The sequence below is a fragment of the Cadophora gregata genome, assembly GCF_030347475.1.
Source record: "Cadophora gregata isolate MNR1 chromosome Unknown scaffold_5, whole genome shotgun sequence".
NCBI lineage: Eukaryota > Fungi > Ascomycota > Leotiomycetes > Helotiales > Ploettnerulaceae > Cadophora > Cadophora gregata.
Genome location: NW_026695928.1, coordinates 2877866 through 2894881, shown reverse-complemented (window position 1 = coordinate 2894881; position 17016 = coordinate 2877866). Strand labels below are relative to the sequence as shown.

General features: G+C 48.4%; 7 protein-coding genes across 7 annotated transcripts; 3 read left to right on the top strand and 4 right to left on the bottom strand.

Annotated features, from left to right (window-relative positions):
* Positions 1-110: 110 nt before the first annotated feature.
* Positions 111-620, bottom strand: ONS95_011728 (uncharacterized protein; the record flags this gene model as incomplete). The annotated part of the gene is made up of 1 exon (XM_058505355.1): positions 111-620. One exon carries the CDS (start codon positions 618-620, stop codon positions 111-113), a length of 510 nt encoding a protein of 169 aa, XP_058359912.1.
* Positions 621-765: 145 nt separating this feature from the next.
* Positions 766-3949, bottom strand: ONS95_011727 (uncharacterized protein; the record flags this gene model as incomplete). Its single annotated transcript, XM_058505354.1, has 3 exons — positions 766-2436; positions 2483-3541; positions 3602-3949. The coding sequence occupies 3 exons, from the start codon at positions 3947-3949 to the stop codon at positions 766-768; spliced, it is 3078 nt and encodes a 1025-aa protein (XP_058359911.1).
* Positions 3950-4513: 564 nt separating this feature from the next.
* On the bottom strand, positions 4514-7939 carry ONS95_011726 (uncharacterized protein; the record flags this gene model as incomplete). Its single annotated transcript, XM_058505353.1, has 3 exons — positions 4514-7201; positions 7246-7302; positions 7349-7939. The coding sequence occupies 3 exons, from the start codon at positions 7937-7939 to the stop codon at positions 4514-4516; spliced, it is 3336 nt and encodes a 1111-aa protein (XP_058359910.1).
* Positions 7940-8543: 604 nt separating this feature from the next.
* On the bottom strand, positions 8544-9677 carry ONS95_011725 (uncharacterized protein; the record flags this gene model as incomplete). Its single annotated transcript, XM_058505352.1, has 5 exons — positions 8544-8772; positions 8823-9167; positions 9215-9423; positions 9481-9537; positions 9591-9677. The coding sequence occupies 5 exons, from the start codon at positions 9675-9677 to the stop codon at positions 8544-8546; spliced, it is 927 nt and encodes a 308-aa protein (XP_058359909.1).
* A 392-nt stretch (positions 9678-10069) lies between these two features.
* On the top strand, positions 10070-11053 carry MED7 (Mediator of RNA polymerase II transcription subunit 7; the record flags this gene model as incomplete). Its single annotated transcript, XM_058505351.1, has 3 exons — positions 10070-10333; positions 10442-10621; positions 10739-11053. 3 exons carry the CDS (start codon positions 10070-10072, stop codon positions 11051-11053), a joined length of 759 nt encoding a protein of 252 aa, XP_058359908.1.
* Positions 11054-13179: 2126 nt separating this feature from the next.
* On the top strand, positions 13180-13965 carry ONS95_011723 (uncharacterized protein; the record flags this gene model as incomplete). Its single annotated transcript, XM_058505350.1, has 3 exons — positions 13180-13413; positions 13503-13686; positions 13796-13965. The coding sequence occupies 3 exons, from the start codon at positions 13180-13182 to the stop codon at positions 13963-13965; spliced, it is 588 nt and encodes a 195-aa protein (XP_058359907.1).
* Positions 13966-15145: 1180 nt separating this feature from the next.
* On the top strand, positions 15146-15688 carry ONS95_011722 (uncharacterized protein; the record flags this gene model as incomplete). Its single annotated transcript, XM_058505349.1, has 1 exon — positions 15146-15688. One exon carries the CDS (start codon positions 15146-15148, stop codon positions 15686-15688), a length of 543 nt encoding a protein of 180 aa, XP_058359906.1.
* Positions 15689-17016: the final 1328 nt, after the last annotated feature.

Genomic DNA, 17016 nt, shown 5'->3' with positions numbered 1-17016 from the left:
GTAATACTCGTGCTTTCCAGATTCTCCAAACGTTTGGATTAATGCTCAATCCAGACTTTCCACCACTGCAATACCGCTTTGCAGCAAAGGGGGTGGGCTCGAAGGAAGTTCTACATTGAAGGCCCAGATCCTGTCGGAGCTGCTGGTTGTGTTTGTTTTGGTTCGGGCACAAATTTCGTAGTACTTTGGAATTGCCGTGGACTTTGGGTGCTACGTCCTTCCAGATTACCTTGGGGCATATCATCCCGATTGCTTGAGTTAACCTCGTCGGCCACGTCCTCCTCGCTCTGCTGTCTTGTTCCTTGCTCGTGCACGATTGTACGATGAGGTCCCTCTTCTCTTTTTTTTCTCTCTCGTGGTACACTTTCCCGGGCTGGTCTATCTTCCTCTCGGTTGTCAGATCTCTCGCATCTAGAGCCCTCTGCGGGTATCTTATGAGACGCAGCTTCAGATAGCTTCTGCTCCGCTGCCGCCGTTCGAGCACTCAGAATGATTATCTCAGCAGCAGCAGCTGCAGCTTCAGCATTCTCGTCCACTCCATCCTCACCCTGCACCAGTTTCTCAGCCGCTGATTTTCCATTCGGTTGCTTGTCAGCTTTAACAATGTCCCAAAACATCATTGAGATAACAAGTGACCAAGCCCCTGGACGACATGCTTGAAGTACCATCACAATCCACGCCTGGATAGCACGGATCGGCTGTCTCCCTTGGTAGGTAGTAGCTGGACCGGTTCCGAAGAAAATTGTATCTCGTAATGGACGAGTATCAAACGGTAGATATCCTGTCACAGCATTGCCGGCAATCCAGAGATATTCGAGGGTGTGGCTCCTTCATAACATGCACCAGTAAATTCAACACCATGGTAACGGCAACGAATACCATTGCCAGTAGAGACGAAGCGCCCCAAGCCTCGGAAAAGAACTCGAAATCATACCCATCAAAGTGCCGAATCATCGCCTCAGAATACCGCACTATATAGACGCTCTCCCAAACAGCGCATATCGGCACGATCCACCAGAGATGCTTCACCCATTTCGGAACGGGCTCGTTCCAGAATATAGCCTGCAAGCCATGGGGTTGAGAAACTGGAGTGGTGGTTGCTGTCGTGGGAGATGCGCGGTACAGGAAGAGTAGGAAGATAGGAACGAAGACTGCGTAGAAAGCCAGGGTGAATGGTAAATAGGCGAGACTGCCGAGCGTGAAAAGTGCGGCACAGATCTGCAGGTTACATTCTAGAAGTGTTCGGAATTCTGAAGGAGCAACTGCAGGATCGTCTTCAGATGTGATGTATATGAAGTACGAGGCTAAAGCTCCGAGCATGAATGTCAATGGTTGGAATAGGTATGGGGTGGCGTCTGACGCGAGTTGGCGGAGATGGAACTCGAGGAGGCGGATGTAAGGCGAGGCGATTGCCAGAACGGTGAAGGCGATGAATGTTATCCCATTCAATTTGATGAATTCGATGACTGCTTGCTGAGTGGAGCCAGAATTTCGGAGGTGTATGAAGAGGCGGTAGATACCATACAAGGCGAACGCCCCTGCTACCGCAGGAAAAGTGGCTTCTAGCTCCATGTAGGGGTCGCCTGAAAGCTGGACTAGAATTGGAAGTACTATGAGATATCTGATAGGTACTCCAAGTACTTTCTTCAGCGTAGCTCGAAGTGGTAGGAGCTCTGGACGGGCGTGAGGCGATTTGTTCAGATTGTGGTTTTGATCCTTGAGCAGATATCCAGCGCAGAGTAGGACGAAGTAGAATCCTGCTTGAAGGTTGACAGATACAAGGTAGCCAGTGATTACCAACGCAAGAGCAGAAATGAAAGATTGAACCTTCGTGATTGTCGCTCCCTGTAGATCTGGTATGATTTGAAGAGACCCGTAGCTTGCGATATATTCACGTCCCGAAATCCTCAAATATTTCATCACCAGAGCCAACCCAGCTTTCAGATCCTCAAACAAACCTGTCCAAGACACAGCATAGAAGCAATGATAAATAGTCGTGGTCACATATCCCGTATACCACGCAAAAAGTGGGACTGGCATACCCCCAAGAAAGTAGATCGGCCTCCAGAACCACGTTATCGGCACCCAATCTAACATGTGAAAAAGTACCACTGCGATGATTCTAGCTGCGACGTCCAAGTCGCGAACCTCACGATGAGCATCCCTGATTTCGAGGACGTTGAAAACCATGGCGTAGATGAGGAATTCGGTGTAGGTGAGTGTCAACGGGATGCGCATGATGGACGTGATGGTATTGAATATGGCTAAGATAGCTACGATTGTTAGCTGTGAGAGGAGTATGGGTTTCATGCGTGGCCAGAATCCAGGATTCATTGGATTAAGCTGTGAGAAGGGTTCTCGGTTGAAGATTGTCGTAAGTGCTCTTTTGAGAATGCTGTAGATCTCCAGAAAGACGAAAGAGAGTATGGTAACAACCTGATGACGTTAGATTAAGCATCGCCTGGAACAAGAAATCACTTACCGCCATGAAAAAAAGAAATTCTGAAATTGCATCCAAAACTCCAACAATAACGTATCTAAACTGAGGAACTTGATCGTGCAGGTGAACGCACGAAGCGAAACCAACCATCAATATAGCACTCCCCGCTACTGTAGTCGAGAGCTTTTTCAGTCCACGAGCGACAGCTACCCAAGCAATGACAAAGTGGTACGCCCAATAGCGGAATCCATCCCAGACACCACGGTAAGCAATCGGTAGGATGACTCTCTGCATTACAAGTTCAGGGACTTCATCCCAGTACCATTCCATGAATGCTGGTGTCGGGTTGCCATCGCTTATCGGCTGCCTGTATCTTTGATCCAATCCAGGCGCTGGTTCAGAGCCAAAGCACAGAATATTGAGAAGTGCAAATGGTATGTGTGGAAAGCACTTTTGCCAGTATTCTCGCCGAGAGCCTCTGGGACTCGCGGTGTCGATAAAAGTGCGGTGCATGTAAACGTTGATCCAGACTGTGAATATGAGTGCGAGGAATCTCCACGGCATGCCTGTTCTAGGTACCAGAACCAATGAGACATAATATCGGATGGCAGAAAGTCCATGGAAGAGAGCATCATTGGATGTAACTCTAACGAGATAGCTGGTGCATCGATTCAGCAGATCTCCAATACCACCTACCACAGCCGTGCATAATGCAGCTGGATGGCCTCGGAGACTTAGACAGTCTTCACCGAACCGACTACCAAGTTTAGAAACTTGTTCAGACCATAATTTGTTGTTCGCCAACGAGCTAGTCGAGTTCTTTAGCCAGTCTCCGATGGTGGCAAAGGCTTGTTTGATGAGTGGCACGAAGTCATAAAAGCCTGCCCAGGAAGAGATGAGCCAAGAAGCCCAAACCATTACGGTGTTAGCTGCATCTCTAGCGGCATGTAAGCAGGCATTGAGTATTGCGGTGATTAATGTGATGCCCTCGGAGTTGTAAATTTGGGATGCGGTTGTGGTGAAGAAAGTTATCGCGTAAATACACGGTCCAAGGAATAGAGTCCAGAATACATCGAAGATCATCCAGATCCAGGACTGGTTCTAGAGATGGTGTTAGCATGATCTTACTTCAGATCAACAGGTGCATTAGGAGTGGCTTACCAACACACCTAAAACCCCACCGTCACCCTTCCAAGCATCCCTATTTCCCTCACACTGCCTCCTCCAATACCACTCCACAGCCTCCATAGTCGTATACAGACCCGTATCATTCAACACATCCCTACAATTCGCAGCATCATCTTCGCCAAACCCTCGTGCGACGAAGATCCGTTCATTGTAATAGTACCAGTTACCCGTGAAGTAGACGTGGAAAGTGACAAGCGTGAGAGCAGTGAGGGTGAAGATGGGGAGGAGTGTGATTACGAGAAGAGTGAGGAGATTGATGGTGGTTGGGTATGTGTTTTGGAGGCGGGTGGGGAGGGAGCGGATCTTGTGGATGGCTTCCATGATTTGATAAGATGGTGAGCGTGTGCTCGGGGGATTGGTGATGGTCTCTAGAGCCCCGGACCCTAGCTTCCAGAGGTTATGGAGTTTCTGCGTGAGGGAACGACTAGCGGTCTGAAAGAGCTAAAGGGTTGAATACTGAGAAGGTTCGAGCATGAGGAAATTGGGGTTTCGAAGCTGCCATGGAGACAAAGAAAAGATACGATAATCTGTATCGCCGAACAAAGGACGTGATATCGTTCGAGGTATCAAGTGCAAGCAAGTGTGGCTCAGAAAGACAAAGCAAGTTGCAGTTCAGCCGAAAACGGAAGACACGAGAATATGAAGAGATCGGCATTGGATAACTCCTGTGACACAACCAGTACGCGAGGAGTTTGGGAGAAGAGATGATAATCGTAACATAGCAATAGCAATTCTGAATGCCTAGCAAGATTGTGAGATATGTTCTCTGGGTGAAACGCCAAGTTTAGCATAAGCGAGATAAGCAAAACAAGATCAAAAAGGACATCCTAACCTAACCATACCCTGCTCACACAATCTCAAAGCACCAACCCGACAATCTACCTCCTACTGAAAAGGATCCATCTTCCCACCCTTCTTCCTCATCGGCGGCACAGGATACTTTTTCGGGCCGCCAGTGAGCGCATGCACATACTGATTCTCCGCCTCCTTGAAATTCTCAATATCGCGCTTCATACTCTTCGGGTCGGCGTTGATCCTCAAATTCGCATCCATCAGTCGCGGGATATGGTTCTTGATGCCATACGCTACGACGTGGTTGTACAGCTGTATGCAGCGCTCCCGTCGCTCATTCCATTCGTTTTGGAGCCTTTTGCGCTCGATTTCTTTGGATGTGCCGACGACTGCAAGTTGTGTGTTGTCGTTGGTGCAGATGGAGGTGTTGGTGTTGTTGTTCTTGATATTGGTGGCGGCGTGTTCGGTTATTTTGGGCTGTTGATCAGCTGATGAGGGAGGCTCGAAGATGATGCAGGGTCCGGAGGAGGGGTCGTTGACCATCCTAGCTCTCCATTCTTCAGGCCAACTTTTCTCTTCTTTCTGGAGAGGGAGGAGGCCGACTGCGACGCGAAATTTGTCGACGTTGAGGGGGAGGAGTTGCGGGTTTGGCTCGAAGCGGATGAGTCTGCGACCGGCTTCGTCGGTGTGGAGAATCTCTTTTTGAGATTTATGCAAGTTCCAGTGCGAGATGGTGAGTTCGGCAAAGGTGCGGGCGATGACGAGATGGTCCCAGCGTTTGATGTAGGTTGGGTCGTGTTGGACTTCAGCGCGAGGAGGACCAGCTCGCGTGCCTGGGAAGTGGTATTCTTCTGTGAAGGCGACGAGTTGATGGATACGTTTGGCGAGGATGGTCATTTCGAGGTTACAGAGGTTGGCAATGAGGTTTTCGGGGCTGTCATATTGCTTATTGAAGCGGTCATCATATGCTTGTGTGGACAGCCAGTCTGGGGGCATGCGTTTGTTGGCGATGACTTGAATTAGGAGGCCAGCGATGGCGGTCTGCATTGCGGAGTAGATCTCATATTTCTTCTGCTTGCGTGGGCTAAGAGCACGCTCTGTTGGGTGGTTGGCAAGCAGTGCCGGAATATGATCCAGAACTTCGTGAAGGACTTCATTGAGTATCTTGTTTACGCCATCAATTCCTTCGATTGTGGCGTGCGAAGTCATGTTACTGTCAAGTAACATGAGCATTTCAAGGCCATGGTTGTAGAGGCGCATACACTCCTTCCAAACCAGTTTCTCGACCAATACCTCGAAGCTTTCCAGATGCGGATTGGTGACTTCGTTTGTCTTGACAAGGTGTAGTGCAGCTTCTGGAGGTGGCAATGAAAGTATGTTTGAGCTCATATTGTTCCGGGACGGTTGACTAGTCCAGCCTGGAGGGAGTAGCTGTTCACGGGTGAAGACTCCATACATATCGTTGATCGCATTCCATAGCCTCTGGTAGATGGGGAAGATGCGAAGAAGATTCTGCTCGTAGGTGATGAAGTCAACTTTCCAGTCCTGAGGCCGTGTCGTGTCCAGACCTATCCTGATATCCAGGATGTTGCCACCAAGACGTTCCACCTCCCTTTCAAGCCTGTTCTTGTAGGTGGCTTCCCTGGCAACTTCTTTCCGCATGATTTCGACTTGGAGATCTGTCGTATCGGCACCACGAACGCCCATAGCATACAACTTAGCCACCTGAATAGTGACATCTGCAAGGTATGCTCTCAACTGTACATGCTCGGCTTCCTTACGGTGCATTCCAAGCGCGACACAAGCCTCAGTGACCAAAGTTTGGTCTTCTCTGATATGAGCCATGGCTCTATCATAATTCTCTTCTAGCTCTCGAATACGTCTCTGGCACCCTGCTTCATTCTTGCATTTTTCCGAGTGCGTTTCCTTCTCCTCAGCGAGCTTTTGTCTCAAATTCATGCCTATGACAGATAGAGCATCATGTTCCCTCTCTAAATTCCTGATCGTTGCCTTAGCCTCGTACAACGCCTTGACGGCATCTTCCCTGTCGAGCTCAGCTCCCTGGCTGTGATTGATAGACTTCTGCAGCTTTTCCAGCTCCGTCTTGTATGCATTTTCTTGCTCCCATTTCTGATTGACAAGCTGGAGATATTCCGAGTCACGTTCATTGTACATCCGTTCCCAATAGGTACTCCGAGCATCATCGTGCCGAGGAGCATGCCAATGACCGGGAGAAGGCAGAGGTCCTGACAGTCGAGCTTCAACTTTATCTCGTTCACCCGACACGAGATCGAGATTGGTCTTGGCATTTTCCAGGAGTCGCTCTTTAGCGTCGAGGTTGGCCTGGAGAACCTGAGCTGCACTCTGAAGTGCGGTATTGGTGTTATTCAAGTCGTCGATTTGGCGATTCTTCTCGTTGTAACAGTCACAGACATCGATATGGTAGCGTTTCTTAGGGGTTTCAACAGCCCGTGGCGGAATTTTCCATGCTGTCCAGAAGGACGATGCTGTATTCCAGATCCAGGAAATGATTTCTAGGACGGGACCAACCAACATGTTGTCGCTGGCAGCTTCCCATGCTGTTTTGAGCCGGTGGTTGAAAAATGCGTCAATGATGACATAGATCACGATGGCACTGACAAAACACAGCCCACCGAGGACTGCCAACGTACCAAGATTGTTCGCCTGTAAGTACAAGAGGGTGACGAGGAGCCAGATGTAAATCACTTTAGCCCAGAACGGTCGATCTGCATGCCATACGTATCCTGTCAAAGCTCGTAGCTATCTTGTCAGTGACGACCACGAGCTGGAAGTGTGAGACTTACTCTTTTTGTAATGCGTGGCAGTACTTTCCAGACGAACAAAGCTATACATAATAGATACTGTTCTCGTTAGCCCGATAGCGGTGAGTTGTGAATCCACACTAACTAAAGTAGGAGATGATGCCAAAGGATCAAGGACCAAAGTAGCCAAAAGTCGGCCTGGAGGTGATAAGTCTCCATCTAAGTCCAGCGCATTGAAATATCCCCAACAGCGCATTCCCTGGAAATAACTCTGATGGCTCTGACCCCAAGTTAAAAAGCCTTCCTTACTTTCCCTGAATCTGTAACAACCATACATTGGAAAGTCAAGGCCATTGTATGCCCACAGGTAAGCGGTAGAGTAGAAATATATGCCAAAGGTCAATCGGTATAGATGGGACACGAACATCCAGATCATGAAAGACCCCGAAACTGTCAGCACTACCTGGATACCCGGTGATGCATTTCGCCAGGGCTCCCGAATTACCTTCCGGCATCGTTCAAAGCTGGAAGCCGTGGGCTTTGCGGCTGATGAACCCTCTACAGCAAGACCTTTTTGAGCTTGTAATTGCTGAGCACGGTCGTATTCAGCCTGTCTGCGAGCATGCTCCTGTCTCTGTAATTTGAGCTGGTACTCTGCTTGTGCTCTACGGCGCTCATCTGCAAATCCCTTTTCAAGCGTCGCTGATCCTCCTCTCTGTAGTCGTGGACCGCTCATTGTCCTGCACTGTTTTGATGCTTGCTCATCGGCTAGTTATTCCTGCGTCTGTTTCGTCGGTCGATCCTAACTCTTCTCTTGTTTCCCTGTTTGCTTCTCTAAAATGGTGCTATGTCACGCCAATGCGAGCCTGCACAGAAGTGCGCCAGGTTGCTCAAGCGGGAGATAAGAAGGGGACGAAACTCTCGAGAGCTTCTGTACAATCTTCCGAACGTGGGAAGATTGTCAGAATAGGTACTTTGTCTTGGAGACACTCTGGTAAGATGCTATACAATACCACCAGCCGATAACGAAGATAATTTGGATGTGTCGAAGCTCGAACGATCCAGAAGAATGGCAATGCTCCTTCTCAGATCTCGGAGTGGAATCAAACCCCTCCACAAAGTAGACTCGAGTGTGGCAATGAGTACAAAGAAACATAAATTTGACTTTCGAAACAAAGAACAATGAGACGAACGCAATGTGGAAGTTGTACACAAGGGACACAAATATCCGTCCGAACTGGGGATGAAAATAGAGAACAAAGGAAACAAAATTCGACTTACTCAACATTTCACGATTCCAATGCAATGTCAACAGCCCAAATTCGTTTCTCATAATTGATCTAATGCCCATCATCGTCATCATGATCACTCAATTCGAACTCCCTCGCTGGTCGAGCGACCTCTTCGTCATTCTTGATCTTTGCGAATCCTTCGTTGAACGTCGAGGCTCGTGATTGATATGGCTCATTACATCTCGCTGAATGCAGGCAGGGATAGTATCGTCGGTAGGAGAAATATGCAATACCCATACCGAGGATGGACCCGCATGTTACGTCGTAAACGTCGTGACTATTCTGATCAGCGGAGGGGTCCTAACATCCTGGCATCCATTTACGTACCGATAATCTTCACATCGACTAATAGCAATCATCGCAGCACCCAGAAGCGGCGCAATCGCAAGCAATGCTCTCGCAAGATCAGTTCTAGGTCTAAAAACGTGCATCTGTCCCGCAAAGAACAGAGCTAGGTATCCCAATCCACTAAACGCAAAGGACGAATGTCCAGACGGAAAGCTCCTCCACCCATCATGTAAAGTATGGTGATCTGTTTCGGTACAGACATCGAAAGAGACAAGGACGTTGTCTGGTGTGCCGAGTGCGGGTTTGCATCGAGATATGAGGTCTGGTCGAGGACGACCGACGGCATTCTTGATGCAGTCTGTTATGAAGAGGGTGAGGACCACGCTACGGTGGTTAGCAAGAATTCTCCAAGAATTTCAATAGAAATATACCTTATAAGCAGTCCCAAAATCGTGACATGGAATTTGTGTACTCCTGCCCTTGATATCCCTAGCCAGATTACGAGACATACTAACGGTACTACAGAACCGTAAAATATACCCCAAGTAACAGGAACCCTCTCTTTCAAAGCATGGGGATATTGAATATTGATATTACTGATAAAAAAGAGGCGGTGGAAAGGTTCGACGAAGGCCACAAGCTGGAAGGCAGGTTAGCATTTACTCTCAGACCAGAGACCGTACTCAGGTAAACTTACCAGTACATACGCTGTTAAAAGTAACGCAAACCCCAGATAATCCGCCGCATATGTTTTCTGCATTCATTAGTCAGTACCGTAGCATTCGGAGATATTAGCAGAAATCATACCTCCCAAAACCTAGCCACAGCACCAATCCACCCAGTCTGGGCAGCTAACCCCAAGCTCCGACTGGGGGATCTGGTGTTGCGAGCCATTATCCAACGAGCACCTCCTTTGATCAAGGCCACATGCCTTCCGTGCAGAATTGAAGATATTCGAGGAATGGTGAAAGGATATGAAGGAGTTACTGGGAGGCAGAGAGAGGGTGTCAGATGGGGTGGTCGTCGATGACGGCGGTGATGTGAGAATGCATTGCATGGATGGGCATGGGATTCTTGGCCAAGACACGCGACCACGGAACAAGGTTGTCAGCCTTGCTGAGCTCCACCGCGGCTTGAGCTTCTAAATCTAACAACCAAAACAACCAGAACACCACGACCAAATCCACGAAGATCCTCAATACAACCCAGTCGCATACTCCGCGCTCCCCTTCAGCTTCCTCTACTCTCAGCAACGCCGTCTATCTCCCGCATCTCTGCCACTGAACATGGAAGAACAACAACAACAACCCGCCTCCTCCCTCGCAACAGCCTTCCCCTCCCCTCCCCCCTTCTGGAAATCCTTCACGCCCGAAAACACCGCTCAGATCGCCACTCTCCGTTCCGCCGAACTGTCATACCCGCGCCAGGCACAAGATCCAGCGAAGCAGGTGCCGGTGCGGATACTGGATCTGCCTGCCGAGTTGCGGGACCTGCAGCCGCCTGAGCCGCCGGCGGATGGCGTGTATAGGTGTTTTGGGGATTTGTTTAGGGTATGTTTTGTTTTCTTATTTTGTGGTGGTGGATTGAAATGAGGGAAGAGGGGAGAGATGGGAGTCGGGAGTGTTGGAAGAAGTGATGCTGATTATTCGTGGTGATAGCTCGATGAACCGCTCCCTACGTTACAAGCTCTTGGATTGGAACAATTGTATACACCGCCTGGGACGCCGAATGGGAATGGCAAGCATGCCGATCGGGCGTTTATACTGAAGCGGATGGCGAAATCGCTGTTATTGAATTTCTTGGAGCTGGTGGGGATTATGAGTATTGATCCCGAGCAGGTACGTTCTTCCTTTGATTTCCTCTCCTTCCCCAAAACCCAAGGCCACCCCTCTTGATGTTATTCTATCCTGCTTTGCGGATTGGAGATTAAGAGGCTGATACTGGGTAAATTATAGTACGCTGAGAAAGTCGACCATATCAAAACCCTCTTCGTGAATTTCCACCACCTGCTCAACGAATACCGTCCACATCAAGCTCGGGAGAGTTTGATTCTGATGATGCAAGATCAGTTGGACCGGTCGCGGGCTGAGACGAAGGGGATTAGGGAGATGAAGGTGAAGGTGGAGACTATTCTAGAGGGATTAGGTGCGGGTTTGGAGCTGGATAAGGGAGTTTTGGAGGGTGTGGTGGGGAAGAAAGAGGAGAGGAAGGTAGTTGAGGAGGGGAAGGATGTTTGGGACGAGTTGGAGAGGAAGTTTGGTGTTGCTTGACGGGTGGGAGGTACAGGAGTTGAACTACATATCCTGAGACATCATGGGGACTGATATGGATGCATAATATTGCACTCCTTCCAACGACCGGGACTCCAACATTCGCAGACCACAATAAATCACATTGTAAACATGGGGCAAGGAAGTAATCTCACGATCGCAATAGAGACATAAATAATTGCAAATCCATCATGGGGTCATATTTGTGGTCGTGTTGCTTGCTCAAAGCCAAAGCAGCAAAAGAAGCCAAGACAGTTATCATTTCCAAAGCGCAAACTCTCCCTTTTCATCATATCCGCAATATCAAAGTATCACAAAAACATCGCAAATACAAAACCAACGCAGCAATATCCTGGTATATCATCCTCCCCTCTTCCCCCATCTCCCGCTCTCCTCCCGTCCTCCTTATCCCATTCCCTCCCCCCTCCTCCAGTCATAAACCGCTCAAGCCCCCCCTCCCCCTACATAACCGTACACGGAATCGGGATACAGCAACACTCATACCCATCACACTCAATACACTTTGTCTTTCCCGCAGCGCCACCCTCGCCACCTTTGACAATGCTGCTGATTGTGGAGGAGGCGGCGGAGCCGGGGCCGTTGCGGTTTACGAGGGTGGAAGAGGTGGTGGAGGCGCACATTTTTGAGGCGTGGTGTTGGAAAGTTTGGAGATTCTGGGATGGTTGATTTGAGGTGGAGAATTTGGAAATGGGTGGTACTTTTGAGGTTGGGTTTGGTGTCGGGAGAGTTGTGATGTAGTGAGGCTGCAGTGATCTCAGTCAAGCTTTCTTGGAATGAACAGCCTTGAAGCCGTAACTGAAAGGAAGCGGCGCAGAGTGTTTCTTTGCAACTGCTATCAAAGAAAGGAAGAGAGAAAAACCCTTACCAAAAACCCGAATAATCAAAGATCCAATTTAGTCAGAAGTGAGGTTGCAGAGCTTTGAAAGTTGAAAGCAGACTTGTAGTCAAGATAAAGATGAAGAACCACCCACTACCCCGTCAGTCCAGTCCAGCTGGTTTGATAGCCCGGTTTTAAGTGCATGCATGAGTTGGCAGGGTGAACTAGGATTCTGATTGGTTTGTTCAGCGGCGAGCTTCAGTGGAGTACTGAGTGGAGTGCAGGGCTGAGATCCTGTCAACCAGATCCACGCAATGCGCGCTTGCTGAGCCACATTTTAAGTACGCGGAAGCGGGGTTAGGATGGGTTGGGCTGGGCTGGCTGTGGAGGTTCTTCGGGGAGGTGTGATGTATTTTTATATTCTGTTATCTACTTCAGTTTGTTTTTATAATGAGGATGGGTGATAGTGGGGATTTGGATGGGACTTGGAACTGGATATATGAGACATGGAAGCGGAAATAAAGTCCTTTGATACGGTATGGAGCCGGATGTCAGAACCTTAAAAGCTTGCTTGCATCAGATCTATGCTTGGCAATTCTACGTCATCGAGGCGGGCTTTGATTCGGAGTATATCCTCAATCCTGCAAGTAGATTCTTGTGTTCCCTACTACCTTATCTTTCATTCTTAGTTTCCAGTTTACACAAATGGTGGCATCACACCGAAGACTGAAACACCTAATGCCCCTCTCCGCTCAAAAACGTCCTCGGTTACCACCATCCTCGTACGACAGATGGACTTCTGCCGGCACCATGCATTCATTCATCTGACACAAGAATTTCCCCGCATTTTAAAGATTGTCTCTGGAGCAATTTGAATGAATCGTACAAGAGGGCAACTGCTCAAGAATCTGGTGATCATGTTACTCCCGTGACGGAAAGGTACTAGGTAGGTAATAGGTATCTGCTAGAGGAAAGAGTTGATGAGTCTCAGTTGTGAGTTGAAATGTGTGACTAGCGAAACGAAATAGGAAAGAGCGGGAGGGAAGCTGCCTGCCTCATTCTGGGTCCTTAGAATTGAGATTAGACGAGAGGAGTGTGATGTCAAAAGCTGAACCTCGACTTCCAGTTCCCTATTAATTTCTCCTTTTCTCCTCACTTTCATCTCCGCCGATATTTACGTCTCCCTCGATACCACGACCACGATCTAGAGATCAACATCTCAACAATCACTCTCTCCATTTCTCTTTTGTAAAATCTACAACAGAGGTCTCCTCCTCAGTCATACAAGATGTCCTCCCTCCTCGTGGCCGTTCTCTCCTTCGTCACGCTCACCAACGCCCAAATCTTCACTTTGACGACCTTCAACCCCAACGGCCTCCTCCACAACCAAAAGATCCAAGCCTCCGGTCAAGCATTCTATCTCGGGCTTGATGCTCCAACCACTTACTGTCCAACGCTCGTTGATCCCAATTGCCCAAATGCCACTGATACTATCGTCGCCGGTGCTTTGAGCGCTATGTGGGTAAGTATTGACCCAAATTCTTCTCGTACTTCTGGGCAAATGAATGGCCATGTTGCCAAGCTGGAGTACTGATAGCGATTGATTGACAGGTCGAGGTTCCTGGTGGTCAACAAACCTTCGTTCGGTCAGAAGGCTCAATTGGATATACCCAAGCTCACTCTGCGTCTGTTCCTACTGGTGCTTATCGAGGTAGATTTGTCAATGTGACTATCAGTTCTGATTGCGAGGCGAATGCCGATGTCTTCACATGGAAGGCCCCCGATGGATCAACTGGTACATTCTCTATCCCTCTCAATCCTCGCATACCTCCCCGTCTTGATTCTTCTTCACCGTATTGGGCTGTACCCTCCCTCGCAACAAGCTGACAGAAACACCTTCACAGAAGGCGTCTTCGCCTGTCCAGATGTCCCTTCCTACATGGAAGATATCGCCACCTACCAAATCTTCGTCAAGACTCCAAAGTTCAATCTTACGGACTGTATTGAGTTGGAAGGTTTGAAGACCACGATCTTGCCTGAACCAGCTCCTTTTGGTGCTTGGCAGTATGTCTAGACGGCTCAATCCTAATCGTGTGGGAGTTTGGAGCAAGGTGACAAATTTCCTTTGAATTTGCTATATTCTGACTGAAATTGGGCAACGTCTGGGATGGCGACAGTGGCCGAAAGATATGGAATTGAGAATGATCTGATTGCATTTGCTTCAGATGGGAGTTAGTTGAGAATGGGGGATTAGAACGAAGAACACCACACCAATGAAGTATTGAAAGCATGTCCTCGCAGCCAAGGTGACAATGAAATCCATCACGTACCAACTATTCAAGCTGAGCAGATCAAGTCCAATACTTAAGCATCGACAGACAGGGAACCTGCTTCTCGAACACACCGCCCAGCTTCCAGCCAGCTGGGCTGAGAAGTCGCGGTACCGATGGCGCGACTAGAGCAGCCCAGACCTGTTAAGCGAAAGCTTACAACGCCACTTCTAACCTCTCTGCCTCACAATAACAAGCCACGAAAGATCCCATTCGCCTTTTTACGAAAATGTACAGCTGATTGTCCGCATGAAGAGGCTCAGCAAGTTTTAAGCTTATCCTCTTATCAGCTGTGGTAGATAGGCGACCGCTGTCTGCCTCGTGCTTGGGTATCTCTCGGAATGCTTAGCCGTGTCAGGTGGTGTTTACTTAAAGTGGCTTGGCTGATGCTGTGTTAGGGACACATCGACAAGCTACTAGTCGGTGAGTAGGTGAGATTAACAGTGAAGACTAGTTCGGTGCGCTGAACAAGTTTATACGGCTTGCTGTCGCTTTAATAATACCTACATATATGCAGCTGGACGATAGTGTTATGGAGGTAGCTAGGCATGAAAGGGGCTAAGAACACTAAATTTGTTCTAGCGAGGACAAGTTGGATTCCAGGCTTCCAACACTAGAGAAGCCACACCGTCTGGACTCTAGAAGACAAGCCTTATGGGGCAAGTTAGGGGGGATTAGAATAGGCACGTTTGATCATGATAATGCAACAACCTCGAGCTAGCCTACTTCGCAAAATTGCTTAGCCAAACCTTCCTAGACATACCCTCAGCTGAATTATGCAGTGTATACTTAAACCCTGGAATCCTCATTCCCTTCCAGACAAGTCCAACATTGGGTGAGAGTTGGTTGCACAGTCCAAAAACCATTCAGCAGACCCCTTCCCCCAGATTCAATCAACAACGACTTCGCTTGACCGACATAGCCATGCAACAACAAAACATACAACGAAAGTCGGTTCCCGAACCCGCCTATCTACCTATGCCAGGCCCACAGTACACCATCGGTGCAGACGGGAACATGCAATACGACGCCGGCGCAACCATGACCGCGCAAATGAACACCACCAACATCAACGGCGGCATAGCCGGCAACCACAAATACCAAAGCGAGCTCAGCGGCGGCGGCGAGTCCGACGTGCTCCTGCGCTGGAGTTTCATCCGCGACGGGTCGACACCACAATACACGTTTGCGATGCAGCGGCTTGGTTTATCGCGACAGCAGTTCGAGAGCGACTGCGCGGAGATATATCGGCTGAATAATAAGGGAGGCGAGATTATCGATTGGGTGTTTTGCTGTATCCCTTGTGGGAGCACGCTGGATGGTGATAAGGTTATGATTGATCCCGCGCTGCCCGAGATTAATAGGAGGATGCAGAGGGCTGGAGTGCCGTTGGCGTATTCGTATACGATTTATTGGCAGTTGAGGCCGGTGCTGCATGAACTTACACTGCGGCATGTGCCATTATGAAGGAGGCGTAGTTGTAGATTCGTTTTGGCGTAGGCGGCAGGCCTCCGAGTACCTGGGTGTGGGAGTCATTGATTCGTGTTGTATGATTTCTGATTTCTGATTAGCATGATCTAACGTATTATGACTGTTATCAACTAGTGTCAAGAAGTTTGACGAGGCCGTAGCCTTATTTTGCTATGTGTATTCTAACGAGACCTAGATTGCAAGGGAATCAATATGAACAAATGACAGGATGACATCCGTAGTGAAGAAGTGGTGGTATGAGTCTATGAGCGTCTTCACAGGGTATGGACAACACCTTGCAAGTAGTGAGTTCATGAAGTCTGGGAAGGATTGGACTCCTAACCTATCAGCGCCGTAATTCGAGCGTTTCAATACCTTCATCATACTTTAGCAAACAATAAGGAAGGACTAATCCGCACCCATTGACTTTCTAACGCCGCATGCGGTTGTGGATGCCAAGATGCTTACTTGGCTCCGCCGTGAATAAGCGAGAATGAGGTAAACAAAGAACTAGCTTTCATTCCAAGACAGCCAAAGCATATATGTATGCAGTAACTCTATGAGTAGAAAGAGTTGAACTCTATGCTACATTTAATTGCGTTTCAAAGCATCAGCTCTGGGACATTAGTGGAATTTTGTGTACCTGAGGAAGACGCCTCCTCTTGCCGCCTCACATCGGATTACCCAGTTTGGCATTGTGTAAAGATGTCCCAAAAATCGGATTGTCTGTTCTCCTTTCAATATTTTCATTTAAACCACGCATCTTGTACTGTACGAATTCGAACAGCTATTAGCCAGGATAAGGGAAAGCTTTGTCGTCCGTTTTGGGCGGCTGTTTGCAGTGTACCTTGGAGAACACAAATTCCGCGCTTCTACAAATAAACCCTCAACACCACAAGACAAGAAGGATGGAGTCGTGGAAATATATTCTAATTCTATTATCTTCGCTGAAGCTACTCTATCTCACCCCGCTCTGTCGGTACATAAGGAAGATATCCAATGAACGTATGTGTGACGGTCTGGTTCCATAGAGACACAACAAGTAGGTGATAGCTTTACCACTCGGCCAACTAGCCCAAAAGGGTACTAGAATAGAAGTAGCTTCTATTCTGCTATCGGACTATACTTAGGTATAACGATTCGCACCGTCACAGTATGGTTGAGAATCTTACTATTTTACCAACTACACCTGAATTTAGCTTTTCACACGAAGGATAAAATTAAGTCTTGTCATAGGTTTCATGTTCTTAGGATATCTCACATATACAGGAAAGCTATTGAAATATTGAAGTAAATATGTGAAATTGTACTCAACCGGGGGACGT